The 22,695-nt window shown below is 33.7% G+C and overlaps 2 protein-coding genes across 4 annotated transcripts in view; one reads left to right on the top strand and one right to left on the bottom strand.

Moving 5' to 3' along the window:
- Nucleotides 1-15,995, top strand: part of LOC125867370 (uncharacterized) — a 21,982-nt gene extending 5,987 nt beyond the window's left edge. Inside the window, exons 3-10 of the mRNA XM_049547846.1 lie at nt 6,235-6,296; nt 6,392-6,475; nt 6,590-6,621; nt 6,745-6,826; nt 9,254-9,482; nt 14,041-14,268; nt 14,370-14,662; nt 15,375-15,995. Coding sequence (XP_049403803.1) covers nt 6,235-6,296; nt 6,392-6,475; nt 6,590-6,621; nt 6,745-6,826; nt 9,254-9,482; nt 14,041-14,268; nt 14,370-14,662; nt 15,375-15,735 — 1,371 coding nt within the window. The 3' untranslated portion in view covers nt 15,736-15,995. The remainder of the gene's footprint in view (nt 1-6,234; nt 6,297-6,391; nt 6,476-6,589; nt 6,622-6,744; nt 6,827-9,253; nt 9,483-14,040; nt 14,269-14,369; nt 14,663-15,374) is intronic.
- Nucleotides 15,996-16,825: 830 nt separating this feature from the next.
- LOC125867819 (transcription factor JUNGBRUNNEN 1-like) lies at nt 16,826-21,779 on the bottom strand. Of its 3 annotated transcripts, none has more exons than XM_049548399.1 (3): nt 21,466-21,779; nt 18,521-18,615; nt 16,826-17,366 (listed from the first exon to the last, which is right to left on the bottom strand). In XM_049548399.1, exons 1-3 carry the CDS (start codon nt 21,704-21,706, stop codon nt 16,980-16,982), a joined length of 723 nt encoding a protein of 240 aa, XP_049404356.1. In that variant the 5' UTR covers nt 21,707-21,779; the 3' UTR covers nt 16,826-16,979. The 3 variants fall into 3 exon arrangements, with proteins under 3 accessions (XP_049404356.1, XP_049404353.1, XP_049404354.1); XM_049548396.1 differs by having other exon boundaries at nt 18,521-18,789; XM_049548397.1 differs by having other exon boundaries at nt 18,521-18,783; nt 21,466-21,778.
- Between the last annotated feature and the right edge of the window lie 916 nt (nt 21,780-22,695).

Raw genomic sequence — 22,695 nt, forward strand, 5'->3', positions numbered from 1 at the left:
TCTCCCGGAAACAGCCTCTCTACCTCCACGAGGTAGTGGTAAGGTCTGCGTACACCCTACCCTCCCCAGACCCCACCTAGTGGGATTCCACTGGGTATGTTGTTGTTGTTGTTGTAGACTACTTGTAAGAAACAAGGTAGATAGAAAGACAAATGTAGTATGTAATACTTTTGAAAGGGCACTACATATTTTGGATGTAGTGCTTCTGTGAATATATACTACCTGTTACCCTCCTAAAAAAAGGTTGATGTGGCAATTCTGGGTCTAGGAAGGTATATATCAATGGGGAACTAGACTCAGTATGTCCATGCTGTGGACATATCCTCCTACCACATAGTTGAACTTGTTTATGTGGAGAAATGTTGAAGGCACCAAACTGTGAACCCATGATACTAAAATTGAAAGGAAATATGGAGGGCTGGAAGATGCAATATTCCTCAAAAGGTGGAAAAAGTCACTCTCATCAAGTTTACTCTGTCAAAATATCTCACATATTTGTCTCCTAGTTATTCACCTTAGTAAGAGTACTCATAATTAATGAGGGATTTCTTGGGGGAAGGTGGGTATGAGTGAGAGAGAGAGAGAGGCAATACCAACTGGTAGGATGAGACATAATAGCAATCTCGATGGAGGGGAGAGGCTTAAGTATACATAGTTTAAGCACCTTTGATCAATCTTTATCAAATAAATGTCTGTTAAGATTTGTTTGCCAGGAGGGATTATGAAGGTGAAGGTGACACGGGTAAAATGTGTATACTTATGGATGCCTCCGGAGGAAGTCATAACCTTGTACAAGACTAGCTTATTTATTGGAATTCTGAAGGAATGCAATGAGTTCCTCAAGATGCATTAGCATAACACTTAAGACTTCAACTTGAGAATGAAAATGTATTCAATTGTATTTAGACATTGGGTATAAGGTTGCAACTAGTAAAGCTGAGTTCATTCTTTACATTTACTAGTCTCTGAACATGTGTATTGCACGTGTATCTAGGGGTGTGCAAAAACCGATTTAACCAATAAACCGAACCGAAAAAAACACTATTGGTTTATTGATATTGGGTTATTGGGCTAACGGTTTTTAAACGGTTTTGCAAATTTTTTTATTGGGTTATTGGTTCGGTTTCCGGTTTTATAATTTTTGTTAATGGTTAAACCGATAACCCAATAAGACTATACTAAATTTACTAGTCTTATTGTTAATGGTTAAACGATTGTTACTTTCACACTTTTTGTTAATGGTTAAACGATTGTTACTTTCACGCTTTTTCCTTTGAATGTGTCTAGTGTCTAAACTTGCAAGAAAAATGATTGTTACTTTTATGATTATTACTTTCATGCCAAATGCTGGAAAAATCATATGGTTTATTTGAAAATTTTCTTATCGTGTATATAATATATATAAGTATTTTCTTATTGGTTAAACCGAAAACCAAACCGTTAAGTACCATAAATCGATTAACCAAAAACCGATAAGAAATATGTTATTGGTTTGGTTATCGGTTTGAAGTATTTACAAACCGAAAACCGATAAACCGAACCAATAACACCTAAAACCGAACCGAACCGACCGATGTGCACCCCTACGTGTATCCATGCTAACTAGTATAAATATCAGAAAATGGTAGGATAAAATGGTCATTTCACTTTTAAAGAGTATTTTTGTAATCTAAGTTTCAACTATGAGGCTTCCCATTTTTAGTATTAAATGATCAATAAAAAAAAAAAAAACAGGTTACATTTTGAAATATATACTTTGTTAATTCTTAGGTGAAGTAAAGTTACAAGCACCTCACTTTTCCATGCTCGACTATGATAATCCATCTTTGTTCCAAATGTTGTTTACAATACTTATCAAATCAAGTGGCCACAAACAAGGAAAACAAACAACTTAAGCATGGTGAATGAAGGTTATTAGATGAAGGAAACAGGGAGTAGAGAAGAATAAAGGAAGAGCACTTGTTGATACCTTCAAATAAATCACTAATTAATACTATTAAAATGGAGATAAAACAGTAACTACAATGCAATGATACATATGGTCTCAAACAGAGTTCCATAAGAGATATATGAGATGCAAGCCTTCAATATTCTTCATTAGATCTACCAACTTTCTGACTTTCTAGGATGTAAAACGGGAAAGAAATAAGCTTGAACGCCACTTGATCAACTTATTCTTCAAGCCAAAAAAAATGAAAACTTTGTAAATGATCTTCTCAACCAATTCAAGATCCCGATTGGAAATACAAGAAGACTTCACCATAAAAATGAATGTCTCTGCAAATATATTCAAATTGTGAAGTTGTATGTACTCTCACAAACAAAATGATCTATTTATATGCCAAAAACAACATATAAAATCAATCATTCACCAGAATAATATTAATTGCACACTTTACTAACCCAAAAGAATTAGTCTCTTCAATTGCCCTCATGTTCATATCATGTAATCAAATTAATAATTGTTCATTTGTATTTTGGTGAGTATATATATAATTAAGTGGTTTAAATAATACAATAATGATAGATTATGGGAAAGTCTTAAAAGGCATTACAAAACACTTCATTACCCTCTTATACTAAAACTCTTCAACAATGTCCTCTTTTGAAGTTATTTGTTGAAATCAGTATGAGTGGTTAAAACATTTATATATTTCAAGAAGAGAAAATGTTGTCTAAATTACAAATTATTCAATAGGAGGTAACTTTATTTTACTTCTAGATAAGGGTAAATTGGTTGTTAAACTTTTGAAGGGTAGGATAAAATGGTCACGTAACTTTTGAAGGGTATTTTTGTATTTCTACTTTCAATTATGAGGCTTCCCACTTTTAGTATGATATGAATATGAATATGATGATGTGATATGATGATCACAACAAATAAGGATGCTACGGTAGTTAATGTTTTGTCGTTGAAACCTTTTTCCTTAGGTCAAAGTAAATATGGTTAGGCTTAGGTGTGAGCGTTTGGTTAGTTCGGTTCGATTTTCACAATTTTGGTTCGGTTTTCGGTTTGGTGAAATGTTATTCCAAACCAAACTAAAATTAATTCGATTTGATTCAGTTTCCACAATTTTGGTTCGGTTTATTTCGATTCGATTTTTTATTTGGGAGATTGGATGAAAAAATGCGCAACGTAGCCCACATGCCATGAACAGGGAAGCAGGCAAGCATCAAAAGCACAACTGACTCCCGTCCTAACAACTAACAAGGACCACAATTCCACCATATGCTCACTAAACAAAGAATTAACTGTAAAGACCACAATTCCACCGTATGCTCACTAAACAAAGAATTAACTGTAAAGACCACAATTCCACCATATGCTCTTCAACTATAAGACAATAAATTCTACTCATACACGGGCTAGAGAATCACTATTCACATCTGTAGCTTCCAATAGGCAGAATCACATAGAAATTAATCAACCAACAATTATATAGTAAAAACAAAGAAACAAACAAAAACACATTTAACTTCTGTAGCTTCCGGTAGGACTGAGAAACGTCTGTCGAGAACTTCGATGTCTCTGACTCTCAGTCCCAGTTCTGCTTCTGAGTTCTGAGATGAGAGAGTGAGAAGAGTCGAAGATTGTTGAGGGTTGACTATTGAGTGAGACTCAAGAGGTGAGCTGCGATTTGAGACGTCGACGGCGCGACAAGTCGACTATGAAAGGTGAGTTGCAACCTGCAACCTGCGACAACAAGACAAATAGACGGTGAAAGTCGACGAGAGATGAGTTGCGGTCTATTGGTACTTGGTCGACTGTCGGGTTTAGGGATTTGACATTTGGGAATTGGCCAATTGGGTTAGGCTCAGACAAAGGGGAATTTAATATTTGGGCCAGGCAAATTTGGCCTCTACTAGAGAGTAATTGTGTAACTAAATAAGATATCCTATAATAAGTATATAAATAATTTGGTTTATCAGTGAATCGATTTAAAATAGCTAAAAACCGAACCGAATAACTGAACTTTTAGGATTTAAAATCGAAATTTAAAATAGCTAAAAATCGAACCGAATAACTGAACTTTTAGGATTTAAAATCGAAACCGACCGAACAAACCAAAAAACGGAAATTGAAATTAATTTTTTTTTTGGTTCGGTTGGTTTTTTCGGTTTGAACCATATTATGCCCAACCCTAGTTACGTTTTTTTTTTTTCCTTTTTTTCCTAACGTTTATTTGCTCAAAGTGGGATGAGTTAATCTTAGAAATCCTAAATGTTTCTTTTCCCTAAACTAGGATAAAGTTGTGAGACCGCTAGAAAATACTAGTTGTTTCAAGATTTTGCGGAGTTTCACTTTTTCGGTTTGGATGTGTAGTATACTTTATTCTATACGAGTGATATATAGCACCAAATTGTTCTAGTGCCCATATTGTCTAAAGAGGGGTTTTTGACGAATTAATATTCCCCCTGTTTCATTTTGCTTCTTACTTTCATTTTAGTCCGTTTAAAAAAGCATGTCTCTTTCCTTTTTTGGCAACTCTTTGCTTTTCACTTTCGACACGGCATGGTTAAGACCACAAGATTAATGGGAATTTCGGTACATTCCATGTATCTTTATATTATTACCACGAGATTCAAACGACTTCTTTACTTTCTTAAACTCCCTCCAAGTCAAAACTAGTCAAACAAATTGATATGGATGGAGTAATTGATTAGTGTGATAGGAAAACCTCCACGTAGAAGATGTTTTAACAAAGTAAATAATCTTGTTTATCAAAAGAATAATAGGTAAAGAATCTTCACAGAGACGTGATTCTCATGGTTCACTTATTCAATTCCCTCATACAACAAAAATTTATAATAGAAATATCCTTCATATAACCGAAGGAAGCTTTCAAACAACTACTTCTCAATATACTGTTGGTTGCTGGTTTTAATGTTTTCCACCTGGGTAGTACGTTCCCTTGAACTTTACACAAAAGACTGCATTTCACTTCGGTGTTGTTTGATAGAGTCTATAGAAATAATGCTAACTGGAGTGTATTAGTAATGCTTGTATTAGTTATGCTTGCATTAATTATACATAAATTATTTCTTATGCATTGTTTGGTTTGGTGTATTAAAAATAGCATGCATTGCATAAAAATATTTATTTACAAAGATATCCTCTAAAATTATGGTGGAAAAGATGTAAAAAAGGTTTTGAGGGGTAATTGAGTCTTTCACCATGCTAATGCATGCATTAAATTCCCTTACATTACTAATACCTAGAAATCCATGGTATTAGTAATACACATCTTAAGACACAACAAAGTGTATAACTAGTGCACATAGCATAAAAAAGTATACCAAACAACGTATTACTAATACACAAAGCTAATGCATGCATTATTTTTGTTAATACACTCTACCAAACGGCCCCTTACTGAGGAGATAATGTCAGTGTTATCAAAGGCGAATAGCGCAAAAAAGCTCTAAGTTTCTTTGGGGCTTTAAGGGCAAAGCATAAATAAAGTGTCGACTTTAATGATAAAAGGTGCAAATGGAGGACAAAAATACAAATTTGCATCTGTAATCCAAGACTAATGATTATAAGCATGAATAACAAATATATGGACAAAGAATTTTTAAAAAAAATTAAGATAAAGTGAAATATCAGGTGTTGTTTCTTCCGGATTAAGCTCATTGGCAAGGAAAAGTATGTCTTAAAGCCAACAATACTAAAGCGCTCAACATGATTTGTATGTTGCTTTCAGGGCTTAAGCGCCTTTGACAACACTGGATAGTGTAGACCATGTGGCATCCAGTTGAGCTGTCACTAAGTCAAGTCATAGTTATCTCTTTACTCGAGTGTTGTTTGATGAGGTCTTTAGAATTTAAGTATTGGTTTACACAATTTGAGTTGAACTTGAAAAACAAAATTATTTGAAGTTGCTGTTGATGAAATAGTTTGTGGAAGTTGAGTTGCGTTTCGATAGCTATAATTTTTAGGGAAAAAAAGTGGATTTGTGAGTGGAAGTTGAAAAATATATATTTGAAGTTGAAATACACTTCACACCACTATTTGAACTTGAAATAATATCTTTCACAAAACTTGTGGAACAAACTTCGACTCGCGACTAATAAGTAAGAACATTTGGAAGTGAAGTTGTTAAAAAATGGGTCCTTAGTGTATTAGATGGTCGTCAAATTTGTCATTCTATATTTTGTAGTTACAATTATGTGTTGGAAGTTCTTGAAACTTCCTGATTTGCCAATTGACAACTCTTTTGGCTTTTTGACCAGCTGAGGAAGTGGAACGAGAGATGGGTGATATTGGATCCAACAACTGGAAAAATGGAATATAAGTGTGTTTTTTTGGACTCGACATTTTCTTATAGTTTCTAAATCTCTATCATATGGTAGTTGCCCTTGTTCAAGTTTTCTTGCATTTGGTTTCTAGGGCTAGGAGGAATGAGCCGACAATCAAGGGTACCATAATATTTGATGCCAATAGCACGATATCCATATCTCCTGTAAACTTCCAGTAAGTTTTAACATAATTTTTTTGATGAGTAAAAGAAATGATTATTTGAAACACTGGTATATCTTCCTGATGACTAATGCCATTTATTTCTTGTTCCGTGTATCCTGGTTTCAGTGGACTGCCAAAATATGATAGCTGCTGTTTTTGTATCCAACTTTGATTTTTGAGATTCTTGTCCTATTTTGCCTGCTCTCCCCTCTCTCTGAGGTCTAAGTGGGGAATTCCAAGTAAGTTCTTGTGTTGTTTCTTTTATTCTTAACTGTACTCAGATATTGGCACTCCACAAAAGAAGGAGTACTTCCTATGTGCAGAAACCCCTGGCGCAGCTAAGGCTTGGGTATCTACGTTGCAGTAAGTTATCAATGCTTTCTTTTTCTTTAGTGCTGTGGAGACTACAATCCTCTCATTGTTCTATATTACCTCAATTGACAATGACACAATGCTCTTTAGTTGGATATAGTTCGTACAAATACCATCAGCTAAGTTGTGCAGATATTGTTCAGATTACAGATGATGTTTATAGTAGCTTCATCTATGATTGTCATTGAAAGGAACTCCTAGTGATTTCATCTTGCGCTGCATGAATGAAATCATCCTTTTACCTCTCTGACTTCTCTAAATCTGCTTTCTCAAGTTTCAATTTCTCCCTTTGGCTGACCATACAAATGTTTAAATCTAAAGGAACATTGCTCGTTGTGAGGTTTAATCTTTAAGTTTAGATGGTGGAAGGAGTAATTTGTAGTCATTTAGGATATTATAAATGAGCATTTGGTTGTTTTTCAGAGAAAAATTCAATAAATAGAATACAAGGTAAAAACCATTATCTGATTGAGCAATATCAGATGTTAACAGTGTAGAATGGTTGAAATTTTCCTAATACTCATTAACGTATGCCAAAGTGGACACATACAGAAGACTTGAAAAGGAACCAAAGCTTTTGAAGAACATCCCAGCTGTGTAGCTGCCATCAGATCACATGTTGATAAGTGGATAACTGTTTATCTAGGTTTCCATTTCCTTTTAATGTTTAATTTGCCATCCTAACAGAATTAAGATGCTACAATGATGTGGGTGAGCCATCAACGATGAAACGACGACATTGACTTTGTTCTCTGGTGAGTAAGAGGTGAGGGAAGGGAAAGAAGACAAGATAGATGTCCATGGCTTTGTGTATAGGTGTTCAGCGGCTTTGTTGACCCAGGGTTTCTTATTTTTCTTTATCGTACTGTTGGCCTAGCAACAATGGCTAGCTTTTTAAAATCACTGACAGTTCATTTTAAAACAGACTGTGTTGACTCAAGCTCTCCTATTTTATTCTAACCACCATATTTAAAGTGGATTGACCTTTTTGTATAGGATTATGTAATCCAACATGCACCATTTTAGTCTTTTTTCTTGACATCTATAAAATCCTTTACATGTTTCAGAAAAAGAATAAAAAGGGGATTGGCCTTGGAAAATAATTTGTAAAACAAAAGTTTTACTAAAGCTGCTTGTTTCGTTTGGGTAGCAGCACATGAAGCTTGCTTAACTCATGATAATCTGCAAAGAATAGGCATTGTCATCTGCAGTACATGTTACATATGTGAAGAAACAAATGAATCAGTTAATTTTCTTACATTGCAAATATACTTGACAAATTTGGACCATGTTCATAAATTTGGAATTAAGTAGGCCGTGCCTGGTAATCTATAGCAAGTAATTAGTAGTTGGAATGGACAGAAGATCTGGAAGAGTCAAAGACAGTGCTACTTGAATGCTATTCCCACTTGTATAAGGTAGACAAATCTGGGTCAAGAGGAATATAAGAAAGTTTTGAAGGGAAAAAATAACTCAGTTTTCATGTGAAATTTAGATGTTTAAAGCATATTTTCTTTGGTGTAAAAAGTATGTTGTTAATGACTTATACTCTCATGAAACCTTCTATATTCCTTGTACATAAGGAAATATCATTCCTTTTGTACTTTTTAGTACCATCTTGATACCCTAATAATAAAATTTATCTTTCATTAAAAAAAAAAGGTTGCCATCAACGTTTAGGATAATAGAGGTTAACAATAAACAGAACATACACCATGAGATTTTTTACTTTTATTCCCTAAATATGCTCATTTAGGTGTTGGTCTGCGTACATCCTACCCTCCCCAGACCCCACTTGTGTACACTGGGTATGTTGTTGTAGATAATTAGATTGTGTGGACACCATACTCAAGTTATGTGCATTTTATCCCGATCTCGTCCCATGAATGATATTCATCTACATTCATGTACCCCGAAATACAGAACCAGACAAGTTATGTACCTTGGCCAAGCCTTCTAAAAGAGTTTGTGTAACAGACTACCTCACATATTATATCTAAATAGGTTTAGTTGAGCTCCTGTAACAGCTTTCGTTTCTCTTATGTTTTGTTCATCCTTTGAGGAGAGAGAAAATCCTCTTTTTGAAGATGGTGGATTGGGCGGTTTGCTCTCCCTTGTTTAGACAGACTGACTTAATGACGTGTTCCCGCAAGCACTCTATTTCACATATGGCAGCCTCATTTTGTCTGCTATTATTACTTCTTATCTGCTTTTCTGTATATTGAATCAGTTGAATAGTTCAATAGAAGAGCGTTTGATGATTTTAAGTTTCACAAAGCAGATTTTCTCCTTTTTTCTTCTTTTTTTTTTCCCTCTTTTTCTAAATTTTGTGCAGGATATAGCAGATTTTTAATCTTAATTATGATAGCATCTTCACTCTCTTATTCCTTATTTTCCTCTTTCAATGTATACAATCAGTGCGACACAGCTTGTCTTGAAGGCTCACAAAGAGGCTGTGAACTCATTAAGTGGAAATGGGTCAGCAAAATTGGGAACAGTGGCCACTGTTGTCGCGGCAGCTAATTCAACTGCTCTTGAAGCTTCGAAGGAAATCGAGGCAGCAATGCAGATTGCAATGAGAAATGCTTTAGGAGCAATGTTGAACCGCCCACCTGATGGCCCTATGGATGACCTGTCAATAATGAAGGTAAACGAAGTGCTGCAATTTCATCTTTCTTTTAATCAGCAATATTTGTTTAGAAGTACAACTGAATCTAGTCAAACACATGCTATAATGATGTGGAAATGACAGTCTCCTTCAAATCTTTAAATTTCTGCTATGTTGTCTTAGATGATTTTCTCTGTAGGGCCTTGGTGTTCATGAAAAGCAAGGTAGGCACTAGCTGTTTGCACTTTGCAGTTCAGAACACATTTTTCTTTTGATGTGACTCTGCGTGTTTCTCATGTTATATCTCCTATAGGAGGGAATAGATTTTAGGGGTCAGCGTTGAAACCTTCAGATTGTCTGTAGAAGCTTATCGCAGTTGTCTGCCACCTACATTTTCGTTAGGCCTACTGGAAATAGACATGTTTTTCTGGTGTTTTCACTGATTTATCTCAAGATCATTAGTGAAGGATTTCTAGAACTCTATTCAACAGTTACTCCCCACTTCTTTTGTACACCTTAGGTGTTGAGCAATTGGGATAATAAGGGGCCGATCTGACAGAAAATGAAGTTTGAACCAAATACAGCCGACTTATTTTTCTTTTTTCTTGTCGGATAATATAGGACAGCTTACTTGCTTTTCAAAGTACTTCGAATCAAAACCCTCAGTCGGCATTTTTATACCACTTCATTCATCCTACTTTTGTTGCCAACAATCTGAATAATTGCATTGATAACTGAAGGTCTGAACTGGATTAGGTCTTGAATACACCAGACACCACTAATTATTTTGGCGGGCTCATTCTGTGATTGTGGCATCTTATTGAATAGTCTAACGACTTGGTCTGCCACTGAGATTTTTATTTTATTTTGGCAATAAAACTGTGAATATTACCATACCAAAACAAAGTATTACAATTTAGGAAAGAAAAAACTATAGCATCTAGCTACTTACTATCTACCACAAATCCCATGTATTAAATCTTGACAATTTCTTGCTTTTCTAGATTCCGTAACTCTTTCTAGTCTAACTTGTAACTCCTTTATTTGTGCAATGATGAAATTTGTATTTACATGTTTCTGTCTAAACTGCCTCCAATTCCTCGCTTGCCAGGTATAATAAATTGTTGCTCCATGCATAGCAGCTACTGCTTCCTTCTTCAATTGCTTCCAACGTCTTCTTTTAATCCACGCCAATATTTGTTGAATTGTGCCTCTTAGCAGTATCACACCCATCCAGTTAGCCAAATCCTTCCTCACTGTATTCCCCCAATGACATTCAGTAAACAAATGTTGGTGCGTTTCAGCACTCTCTTGCTCACACAAGCCACATGCTGCATTTTCAACTTGTATATGCATATTCTGTAGTCTATCTTTAGTGAGCAGTCTTCCTTGGTATGCAAGCCATAAGATAAATCTTTGTCTAGGCTGCATTATAGAGCTCCAAAGTAAGTCTGCCTCTGGGCATTTATGTAACAGACCTAGCATGGCTTGGTAGCTGGTCATGAAGTATGTGCCATTTAGTGTCAAAACATATTGTCTCCTTTGGTACCATTGGAGCATTTCCGTCTTCAAAACATTCAGTTTCTTCCAATACCAACTACAATCTCGGGGTGGTATGTGCTCCCAAATGTTATCTGTATCCTTCATATGTATCTCATGTACCCACTTGACCCATAATACATCTTTCTTGTTTGCCAACTGCCATAAGAGCTTCCCAACAGCAGCTACATTCCATATTTTGCAGCTCTTGATATTTAATCCTCCATACTTTTTTGGTACACATACCTTATCCCATGCCACCAATGCTATTTTCTTGTGCCCTTCCGAGCTTCCCCATAGGAATTCTCTGCATTTTTTATCTACTTCCTGCAACACACTCTGTGGGAGGATAAACACTGTCCCCCAAAAATTATATATCGAGAACAAAACAACATTAACTATCTGTAGCCTCCCTGCATATGACAGCTGCCTTGAATAACCTGAGGTAATTCTCTTTGTAATCTTCTCCACCAATTGGTAACAATCCACCTTGTTCCATTTTTTTGAAGATAACGGCAATCCCAGGTACCGTATAGGTAGTACACCCATTGGGAACCCAGTACTATTCAAAATTCTCAGCTTTGCTTCCTCAGTCATTCTAGCAAGAAATATGTCAGATTTCTGCAGATTTGCTTCCAAGCCAGTCACAGCACTAAAATGTTTCAGAGCTTCCATCACCCTCTTAATAGAATTTGTGTCGCCTTTGCAGAACACCATTAAATCATCTGCAAATATTAAGTGTGTAAGTTTCGCTGCTTTGCACATTGGATGGTATTTAAAATCAGCCAGATCACTCATCCTCCTCAGAATTCTTGTAAGATACTCCATAACTAATACAAATAATAGAGGGGAAATAGGGTCCCCTTGTCGAAGCCCCCTCTTGCCCTCAAAATATCCATATCCTTCTCCATTCACTTTAACTGTGAACCTCGTAGTGGTAACACATGTCATTACCAACTGCACAAAGGTTCGTGGAAAATTATAACCCTTTAAAGCTTCCTCTATAAAGTCCCAGCTTACCATATCATATGCCTTCCGTAGATCAATCTTCATCATACATCTTGGAGTAGTTTTTGCAGATTAATACATTATGAATCAATGATCTTCCTTCAACAAACGCTGCTTGATTACTTGCCACTACCACTTTTATGGCTTCCTTCAGTCTCTGACAGATCATTTTTGAAATGCACTTGTACAGAACATTGCAACATGAGATGGGTCTGAATTGACTTGCCATCACTGGTGCGTCTATTTTTGGAATGAGAGAGATTACTGTGGAGTTTAACTGTGTTAGGAGCTCTCCCGTCTCCATAAATTCCAGAATTGCTTGTGTCACATCTTGACCAATCATAGTCCATGCTGCTCTAAAGAATCCACTCCCATATCCATCAGGCCCCGGGCTTTTATTGATGTCAATACCAAACATAGCACTCTTCACTTCTTGTGTTGTATATGGTTTCACCAATAGCAATTGTTGTTCAGTATCTAATACATCTCCATTTCTAAAAAATAAGCCACTTGCTCTTTGTCGTTTCTTTTCCTTTGTGCCTAGAAGGTCCTCATAATACTCCACAAAGACATCTGCAATTGCCTTCTGGTTTGTTTGCATTACATCATTATTATCCTTCAACTGCAAAATAGTTTGTTTTAGCTTCCTGTGTTTTATAATTGAGAAGAAATATCTTGTGTTGTCATCTCCAAGTTTGATCCAAGTTGCTTTACTCCTCTGTTGTAAGTAGATCTCAGCCATGTACGAGGATCTCATAAACTTCTGGTACAATCTCTTCTCCTGCTCCTGCAAAGTCTTATCTGTTGGTTGGAGATGTAGCTCTTCTTGTGCTTTTGCAAGTTCAATTTTGTCCTCATCAGCTTCTGTGATGATATTTCTGAAATGCTGGCTATTTAGATTTCTGTCTTCTCTTCAAATACTTAAGTCTCTTCACAACTCTAAACATCTGGTGGCCTTCAATATTGTGGTCCCATGTCTCTTTCACAATGTTCAAGAATTCAGGATGACTAGCCCACACATTGCAATATTTAAAAGCTGGTTTCACTCTTCTTGGTCCATCAAGCAGTGAAATTACACAACAGGACAATGATCGCTCACTCCTTCTGGTAAGAAGTTTGCATTATAAGCCGGCATATTCACTAACCATTCTGGATTAATAAACACCCAGTCTAACTTTGAGAACACCCTAGCATCCCTTTTATCATTCCATGTATATCTGTTACCTTTTCTAGGTAGTTCCAGCAGTCCACAGCTCTCAATACAAGCATGAAAGTCAGTTATTTCCACCATACTCACTGGATTTCCCCCTATCCTATCCTCAACATTTAGGACAGAATTGAAGTCCCCCATTATTATCCATGGAAGCATGTTCCCTTCCTTCATATCATCTAAATATTTCCACAACTCTTTCCTTTCCTCTCTTGTATTGAAAGCATATACCACAGTTACCATGTACTCCAAATTGAGGCTTTGATTTCTTACTTTACAGGTTATCGCCTGGGCACAACTTGCGACCATTTGCACCTGAAAGTAATCTGGCCTCCAAGTTATCCATACCCTACCATTATAATGGTCAACAAGATTAGTAATGTAATCCCATCCTCCAAACAAGCTTCTAGCCACCCTGTCAATATTACTTATTTTGATCTTAGTCTCTACTAAACCCACAAATCCAGTACTTTCTTTACTACAAAGGAGTTTGATCTCCTTTTGTTTGTTAGGGGCGTTTAAGCCCCTAACATTCCAACACATCATGTTTGCCACTGAGATTTGATAAGATTGTATTTATCACCTATTTTTTGACTCACATCATCAAGAACTCTTCATGCACTAGAAACTCTATAAGGACCTTGCAATCTCAAAATAGGGGACTTGAGAATAAAGTGAAAAGGTAGAGACTCTTGGTGGAATGCTAAGCAAACAATCCTGTTTCAATTCCTGAAGTGGGTTCTCTATGTTAAGGATTCGGATTATACATATTCACAGTTAGTCAACAACAAACTGAATACAAATTTACAAAGGCATTGCTTTATTGACTGTCTACTGCAGGAGACACTGAGAGTTAAGGATGAAGAATTGCAAAATCTGGCCAGGGAATTACGTGCAAGGGATTCAACAATAAAAGAGTTAGCAGATAAACTATCTGAAACCGCTGAAGCCGCAGAGGCTGCTGCATCTGCAGCTCAAACTATGAATGAGCAAAGGAAAATTGCTTGTGCTGAGGTTGAGCGCTTAAAGGCAGATTCAGAAAAGCAACTGGAATCGTCAAAGTCCAAGGTACTAATACTATAACACTACCTGCAGTTAAAACATGTATATCATTGACGATCAGCTATTACATCGCATTTGACTCATGTTCTTGAATGTTATATTTGTAGCTGAGGGAGTTTGAAGAGAAGTTTATGACCCTGAGTAAGGAAATGGATCAACTGATAAAGCAGCGAGATTCGGCAATTCAAGAAGCACATTTATGGCGTTCTGAGCTCGCAAAAGCTAGAGAACAGGCAGTAATACTGGAAGGGGCTGTTGTTCGGGCAGAAGAAAAGGTTAGAGTTGCAGAGGCTGATGCGGAAGCTAGAATAAGAGAAGCTGTACAAAGAGAGTCTGCTACTGCAAAGGAGAAGCAAGAACTGCTGGCATATGTGAATATGTTGCAAGCACAATTAACAAGGTTTATTTTGTTATCTGTGTTAAAGATTTCACTGAATACATTGTTGCATAATCCTTTTTCCTTGTTCTGATTTCCTTGAAACATATTACATGAAATTTCATCCATTCTACATTTTAGTAGGCTTTGAGCAGGAAGAAGGTTTGGGGGAGGGCGTGTCAATCAAAAGCTAATCTTTGTAGGAATACAACAACAACATACCCATGTAATCCCATCAGAATTCTTCGTAGGAATAGTGTACCTTTTTTTTTTTACAAGGATTGTTTTATGATTAAATTACCTTTACATCTCTTTAACTTGGTATTAGGAGCTTAAAGAGTTTAAGTATAGATGCATCATAGACATAGCAGTTAAATCTGCTGAAATAGTAACTATGATTTGCATTAACCAATGGAGGATAGATCTTGTAGCACATATGTTTCTTCAAGTGCTGCTTTACAAGCTTAAACAGAATTTTTATTATATTTGATATTTTAGTAGCTTCTCACATTCACATGATGAAAATCATGAGTTGAGTCCCAAGCCATTGTATCCCCCCTCACTTTAATACAGTGTGAGTGGTGGTTAAGCGTTTGGGCAGGTGAGTGTTTCAAATGTAGGGTTTCAAAGTTGCCTCTGTTTCCTTCTCAGCTGTATTTTCTATATCATTGATGTTGTTTTCTTCTTACTTGACTTAGAGGTTAGAATTACTTGAACAATGGTTTTCCTCTTGCAGGCAGCATGTAGATATGAATCAAGTGTTTGAGAAGACAGAGTCTTGCTCAAGTAGTATTAACAACTTGCCACAAACCAAGCATGTGGATTTATCAGAAGAGAATGTGGACAAAGCATGTTTAAGCGTTTCGAGGGACATCGATCATGTGCCTCCAGAGAATGTAGTTGATCTAACAGTAGATCAAACGAATCATCAGTCAATTGAAAATGGTGAGTGGAGTGATATTCAACCAACAGAGTCCAGAATAGCTGATGTAAGAGAGGTAGCATCTGAAACAGAAAGGAGCAGCTTAGACATTCCAGTAGTTACATCACCTTCAAACGTGCATCAAGATCAAGGGCATAACTCTCATCAGCCTTAGCGTTTTCATGCTGTCAACGGAGCGCCGTACATCACATAGAACCATATAACCCAATGCCAAATGTGCCCCAAGCAGTAGCAACTTTTCTTGGTCTTTAGGACCTTATTAAGTTTTACACTTACAATTATTGCCTGTCAGTGCGTTTAACTTTGTGCATAGTATCTTCTCTTCCTTTTAAACTTTTTTTATTCTTAAAGGATGAGGTAGCTGAGTCTTTTGTGATGTTTGAAGAATCTAAATAAAATCTCAGCTGATTGTGGTTATTCATACTTGAAGTTTGTATCAGTCCTGGACTTGTGTGGAGTCTAGTGCATGACTATGTTCCCAAATGTTTCTGATGCTGTGTTACAAGGTTTTGACCCAAACCTTCCAACTAAAATAAAATATCAGCTGATTGTGAATATTCTCTTAAAGCCTAGTGTTGTATGACTATTTTTTATTTTTATTTTGCTTTTTTGGTTTCTCATCCAGTGTCTGTTATCCGCGTTGGAGTTTTACTAAATTCGAATTCGTGTTGAAAGGTCCCGTATTGGGTTAAAGTGCTCCCTAGCTAAGGCAATTTTGTACCCTGGGGACTCGGTGTAAGGTTGCAAAGGAGTTTTAGAGTAATTCTTCGATAATCCATACTTCAACTCCCATTGCATCACTTTTAAATTTGACCAAATGGACTAGAAGGCTTCAGCCAAATTACAGAAGTAATAAACTATGCAGTTATATATAATATATAACAACTCCATTGACAAAGGTCACTACAACAAAAATTACCTTTAGTGGCTTCAACAATATCTTTTAAGTACTCTTCTCAACCTCCAATCAACTAATATGCGACGGAGTTAGGAATTTAAGTAAGGGTATACAATTTTTTCTTCTTCAGTTGTGTTAATCACATTTGTGCAAAGTTAAATATAAACCTATAATAGCTAACGTTTAATATTTATACCCTATATAACTTTTCAACGAAAGATATGCACAAGGTCACCCTTCGCCTAATTTTTTTACGAGGTGCGTAATCTAACTTTAAAATTTCCATAATATATATGTAACTAGTACTTATTATATTTACAAATATTAGTATGTACATATGAAATAGATCAATACGACTTGAAAAAGTTGCATACAAGAATAAAATATTAGAAAAACCACACATTACCAAATATCCTAAGCCCATGAGCTAATATATGATCAATACCACTTACGAAAAGTTTTGCGTACGCACACTAATACTCACCATTTTTGTTTTTCATCTACATCATTGTTGCTAAGTCAACTATTGATTTGAGGTCATCCCATTTATTCCCATGATCACCAAACAAGTACTCCTCTTGAGTACTATTTGTGTTCCAAAAGCTAATTGAGCTTGATGATGGGAATGTAGAGTCATGAGATATTAGATTTTGTTGGTTCCTAATTTCATCCATTTGAGCTTCATAATTATTATAATTTTGTTGTTGAAAAGATATATCTTTAAAGCTATTGGAATGGTCATGATCAGTACTGTTTTCATCAGATTCCATGCTACATGCTTTAGAACTTGCATCCCCAAGTAGATGCTTCACTTCTTGTGTACTGTATGATGATCTCTTGTAAGTGGAAGTACTCCTCTTGAATATTCTACATAGGGTCCAAACTTCCTGCCATTAATAGAAAGACAATTTTATTATATCACTCTTAGAATATATATATATATATATATATAATCAATGTTTGGAAAAATATATTGACAAATGACTATAGTCTATAATTAATAATAAAGGTAACTTTAGGAGTTAAGTAACAAATTATCTCTTGATTTGTTAAATTAAACAAGTAATAGTGTGTATTTATTTTTAGTATATGATACTCCCTCCGTTTCAAAAAGAATGATCTAGTTTGACTTGGAACGGAGTTTAAGAAAAAAAAATTTAATGTTGTGGTTCTAAATTAAAGTTATGTTAAATGTACCAAAATGTTCTTTAATCTTGTAACCTTAAACATGCCAAGTGGAAAGTTACAGTGTTGCCAAAAAAGAAAAAAGATAATTCTTTTTGAAACAGACTAAAAACAAATTGGGTCATTCTTTTTTGAAACAGAGAGAGTAGACAAATTAAATAAACGAATGAAGTATTAAAGTGATACTGATCATACTTGTTATAATTTATTTATGCCTCCATCTGTTTCTTAAATTTATAGGACCAGTACGTAGTTCTTTAATAGGTTGAAATATGTGATTATTTTAATTATCTAACTAACCTAAAATGTTACGTTTGCTTGTTTATATTTGACGCGGTATACCTCTTGAATATTTAAAATATAAGCTAAAAATGCTTATATCTGACTAGCTTTAAATATTTTTGAGTGGCAACAAATATTTTTCCCAGAAGCTACAAGAGTAACTTTTTCCCTTAAAACACTTTTAATTTATAACATTGGTTAATGGTCAAACACAAGCTGTTATAGAAAGTTTTTAAACTAGCTAAGTTAAATACAAACTGCTATTCTCTAAAAGTTTTTTTTTTTTTTTTTAAATATACTTGTGACAAAAAGTACTTTTCAAGATAAGTAAATTTTAAAAACTCGATCATCAAACATGCTATTATTACACCACTGATGAAAAATGATATTATCAATTGAGTTTAATGAGTAATTGGTGGATAAGGTATCATCTAAAGATAAATATGTGTCCAAATTAAGTTGAATAGTAAGAACAAATATATCAAAAAAGCGGGGAACAAATATAACCTTTTTCTGAGAATATAAAGATAAATATGACTTTCTTACGAAAAATAAAAAAGTAAATTAAACTTACAGCTTGGTGATTAGCATTGGAAGTTGGTGGGAGACGAAACTCATGCATCATCCAATCAGTTTTAGTGCCTTTGCCAGCACTTCCTCTATAATAAACTAAACATTTTTTGAGTCCAATAATAATGCATTGTGTAGTAGAAGAATAAACAGGCTTGTCAATACCAGTTGCTTTCCAAAATCCACTTTTTGTTACTCTATTTGGTCTTACACTGTTCTTGTATTTTCTTCCCCTCATGCAGAAATAATACATTTCTTTATCCTCTACTAATTCTGTACACAATATATAAATTTGTATTTGTTATATATGATATATAATTAAGTAAATAAAAAAATATAATTCATAAATGTGGTTTTGAACTTGGCTTTAACTGATATCTATGTCCTCTAATTAACTTTGGGTATATACAAGTAGACAGTTAAACTTATATAGAGTTGAACAAGTACATACACACTTTCTATTATTGTCTTATACACGTGGAATATCATATAGGACGTGTGTCTACTTGTGCACACTTAAAATTGGACTGTATAGATGCCAGTTAAAGCCAGATTAAATGAAATATTAGTATTATGTCAAATAAAAATATATTTTATTTAATAGATTAAATTTTTAGACGAGATGATCACATATACTCAAATATATCACCAATTCACTTGCCAAGTTCATCTACATTTTTGCCTTAAGAATTTGTATCAAATATATAAGAAAAATAAGATGATAGGGAGATGATAGATTTTTCATTAATCAATTTTTCCCTTTTAAATTTCATCTTGTATATGGCCAAATATACAAGGGTGTAGTTTACCACATGAATCGATGTATTTTTCATTAATTGGATGAATTACGTTATATATACATATAAATTAATATTTCTTTTTTTCCAAATTGTTATATGAGAGTGGTTGTTATGATAAAATTAATTACATGTTGTAAGTTAATGTAACTGAGATATTATGAAAATCCATATATTGTTTGTTAGTGTGTGTATACTCAAATTAAGTGGTAGGACAAAGTCAACCAAAATCAGGTCCCCAATAACTCCAAATGTTATCAATCTATCACTTTCTATAACTACAGGCTAATTTGAAAATTCTTAGCAAAAACTTCTATAAGACGTTTTATTTATTTATAAAAATATATTCGTTCGAAAAAGCTTAAAAGATGTTGATTGGAAATGAAAAAAAATTGATTTTGTAAAACGACAAAAATGAATTAACATTCCTATACATGATTATTATGAAAGAAAATCTTCTATATAAATTTCAATGTTCACCAATATGCCACTTTCTAACGTCTTATGATCTCAGCATGAATATGGAAGTTGTCCAAATTCTCAAACCTAACTTCTTCTTTTTTTAATTTGGTGTCCGATATTTATATTAGAATTCGACTGTTTCAGATTCGCTCTACATAGGATTCTATTTGGAATGAAGCGCTCTCTATCACATAAGGCTCAAATACGAGACATCTGATTAAGAGAGAAACAACCTCATCCACTGCACCACATCTGTCAAAACATAAGTACTATTTTATTCTCTTATGTGATATTATTTCTTTATTTATCTGCTTAAAAGTAATATATATTTTGTCTCAATTTATATAATACATTTTTCTTTTTAGTTTATTTGGAAAAGAAGGTCAATTTTTTTTATAATTAAAAATAATTTATTTAATTTTTTATTCTTAAAAAAATGATTTATAATAGCATAAATAGATTAAACCATAAATTTAATTTATTTATTTTTTAGGAAAAGTCAAACGATGCCACATAAATTGAAATGGAGAAAGTATATTTTTATATGTGAAATAATTTGTTTTCTACTTTTAGTTTTGTCTTTAATGATATGCTTTTATAATTATATTCATGACTAAGATCATAAATTTTAATTCTTTTTCTCAATTCCATACCCAATTAAACCAATCACATAAATTAAAATTAAAATGGATGGAATAATATATATGAATTGTTTTTCCTTCTACGTTTATCCTATAATTATTTAATTTATAAAATTAAATTTTATTTAAAAGGTGGTTATCAGCTCCTAGTATTTATTACTAGCTACTTTCATAAACAAGCTCTCAATATGTCCTTCATTCATTTTTAAATTTTTGAAACTTCTTGGGGTTACGATTCACTTTGTTCACATAAAAATATATATATATATATTTTAATTTATCACTTTTAGTATATATAATTTTTTTTCCCCATATTTTACCTTTAATATTACTAATTACTTATTATCTAAATCATTTATCAAAATCTAAGGTTAATGAATATTGTTATAAAATACTCATAATAATTATTATTTATAAGTAAAAGTGTAAAGTCTAAATATAATGAAGTAAAATTGAACGGATGAGTATTAATTTGTTCATATAACATGCAACGAAAAGGACTTCAAATGAATCTCAACCTAAATTCTTAATTAAGGTAAGTAGCCCAGGATCCATTAACCAAATCCTTACGCAAATTATGAGGAAAAATTAATATTATTTCCTAAAATAAAATATACTTATGACTTATGAGATCCAAATTAACAACACTCACAAAAATTTACTAAGAGGGAGGAGGTAATTTAAATGGGATTTGGGCTATCCACAATTTTCTTTTTGTTTCCTTGGAAACTTCTATATTACCTAGATCATAACGTAAATAACTAAAAGAGATTATGATCATAGTATTTGGGTCAGCTTGAGCATATCTCGACTAACTTCATGTGATATCTTACCCCTCCCACCAACAACATGTAATAGGTATTATTAAAAGAGCTAAAATTAGCGACATATAAACTCTGTAGCACTAAACAACAAAATTCATCACTAATTTATCAACAACAAAAAAAATTGTTAGCTAGCTACCTATGAGAAATTTAGCAACGGATTAACGACGACAAAGCTAATTTGGAGTGATATTATTTGTAGTGATCAAATGCTTATACACTTACTTGGAAGATCCCAAGGATCATATTTGTAAATATCAATGTGTTTGATGACTTCCATGTTGATTCTTTTGTTTTCGACTTTGCGTCGTAGATAAAACCCAACAAGCTCTTCATCAGTTGGATGAAATCGAAATCCTGGAAGAATTACATCTTCTTCATTGTCCTCTTTGGACATAGTTTTAATTTCATCTGCCATTTCTTCAATAATTTCACTCTTTTCTTGCCCTTTTTTCACTCTATTCATCCTAATTACTCTCAACTACTTGCATGGAGCAACAAATATCATATATATTTTATGTAAATAACTATTGATTACCCAAAGAAAATAAAAATGAAATGAACTTTATTTATAGGGACAAAGTAGAAGGAAAATGAAATGGTATATATTGTTGCTTGGTCAACCTCATTGATCCTAGCATACTATATATAATTGTATTTTCCTTTGTAACTTAGCAAATAAGTCAAAGAATGACTAATTAGTGACTTTATGTTTGTATTTGACAGATATTGGAATTGTTAATGAGATTACTAGTGTATAATTGGGTCATGTTTAATTTACAGTAAGTAGTTGTTTATTATAATATATGATTGTGTTTGACTGAACACGAAGTTAAAATGTTAATAGTAAGAAATATAGAGAAAGAAAACATTCACTACTAGTAAATAAGGAATTAGCGACACATAAAATTTTACTATTATAACAAAAAAAATCATGTTAATTATCATTGTGTTTGACTAAACATGAAGTTAAAATATTAATAGTAAAAATACAGAGAAAGAAAACATTAGCTACTAGCGAATAAGGAATTAGCGACAGATAAAATTTTGTTATTATAAAAAAAAATTCATGTTGATCCCCATTTAGCTACTGATTAATGGATTGTAAGAAATGTAATTAGCGAAGAGCTTTTTAACGACACACTAGTTGAAGAATACCGACAAATTTCGTAGCTGAAGAATACTGACATATTGAGTTGAGTGATTTTATTAATATCAATGCCTAAGTTGAGTGATTTTGTTAATATAAAACAAAGTTTAATGACTTTTACTCCATAAATTATTAAAGTTGAGTAACTTTTTGAAATATTGACTTGAATAAATAGTAAGTCGGATAAAGAATATTTATTTTAGTAGTATAATTTAACCTATTGTATGTAGTACTAGGTTGTTTGCCTCATTATTTTTCAGGTAGTTATTTTTCTTATTAGGGTCAATTACTTGTAGATATATATG

The sequence above is a fragment of the Solanum stenotomum genome, chromosome 6 (assembly GCF_019186545.1).
Source record: "Solanum stenotomum isolate F172 chromosome 6, ASM1918654v1, whole genome shotgun sequence".
NCBI classification, from domain to species: domain Eukaryota; kingdom Viridiplantae; phylum Streptophyta; class Magnoliopsida; order Solanales; family Solanaceae; genus Solanum; species Solanum stenotomum.